This window comes from Echinops telfairi, unplaced genomic scaffold, assembly GCF_000313985.2.
Source record: "Echinops telfairi isolate 266 unplaced genomic scaffold, ASM31398v2 ScPeMD7_7475;HRSCAF=8513, whole genome shotgun sequence".
In the NCBI taxonomy this organism is placed as follows: Eukaryota; Metazoa; Chordata; class Mammalia; order Afrosoricida; family Tenrecidae; genus Echinops; species Echinops telfairi.
Genome location: NW_022111379.1, coordinates 9,816,891 through 9,817,911, shown reverse-complemented (window position 1 = coordinate 9,817,911; position 1,021 = coordinate 9,816,891). Strand labels below are relative to the sequence as shown.

The following is a 1,021-nucleotide window of genomic DNA, read 5'->3' as shown; positions in this document are numbered from 1 at the left end:
CTGCTGGGTGGGAGGCACCCTGGACCCACAATGTGTGTGGGGGCTCGTTGCCAGAGGCCCCAGGAGGAGGGTGGGCCATCAAAGGCAGGGGCTCATGCAGGCAGGGGGGGTTGGCACTCACTCCGGAAGAACTCGTCCTGGGCCGCCACCGTGCCCTCCATGACCTTCGGTTTGATGAGTCGGGTGCAAAGGCCGTCTGCATCTGAGGTGTAGTGCTGGGGGGGCGCAGGGCACTCAGTGGTCTGCACCACCCATAGTCCCACCTGTACCCAGGTCTGGCCACCAGAGGGCGGCAGAGGCTGGTCTTGCTCCACCTGGAGGCTGCTCGGAGGGGCAGGGGCGGGGCCGGGGCCGGGGCCTGCCCACTTCCAGCAGAGCATGGGTTAGGGAGCCGCACACACTGACACGTAGCATCCCACACCAAGGTGCTAGACAGACTCTTGGTTGTTGTCCCTACTCCTCTGGGCCTCACCAGTATCCTGAGACAGCCCTGCAGACGGACTAAGCAGGGGGCGGGGCGTGGGAGCCAGGGGTGGCCTGGGCCAGGAGGCTGGCCTGGAAGCTGAGTGGAGAAACCTGCTGATGCCCGCCCCCCAACCCAACCCAACCCAACCCAACACACACACACACACACACACACACTCTCTCACTCTGAGCTTGGTACACAAAATAGAACTGGGGTCACCCTCCCTGTCATGGCGAGGTCAGAGGTCAGTCCTGGCATGTGTCAGGTGCTCCGAAACCACGGCTCACAGAAGTTGCACAGCGTGGCCAAGGTTACCCAGTCGTTGGAGGGGCGGACGAGAGCCAGACCCTAGACGGCCGGGCAGGCCGGCCGGCATGGCCCGCTCACCTCCACCAGCTGCATGAGGTTCTCGAAGTACACCTCCTCGTCGATGCTCAGCTTGCTGGCGTGGTACATGATGCGGTAGTGCTCCACCTTGCCGTCGCAGCTCACGCACAGCGTGTAGTCCCCGGGGTAGTTGGTGCTCTCCCGCACCAAGAACAGGCCCATCTCCGG

General features: G+C 64.1%; 1 protein-coding gene across 1 annotated transcript in view; it reads right to left on the bottom strand.

Moving 5' to 3' along the window:
- CSK (C-terminal Src kinase) overlaps positions 1-1,021 on the bottom strand; it is a 4,871-nt gene that overhangs the window by 2,547 nt on the left and 1,303 nt on the right. Inside the window, exons 5-6 of the mRNA XM_004712036.2 lie at positions 854-1,015; positions 122-215 (exon numbers count right to left, since the gene is read on the bottom strand). Of these exons, the coding sequence (XP_004712093.2) occupies positions 122-215; positions 854-1,015 (256 nt within the window). The remainder of the gene's footprint in view (positions 1-121; positions 216-853; positions 1,016-1,021) is intronic.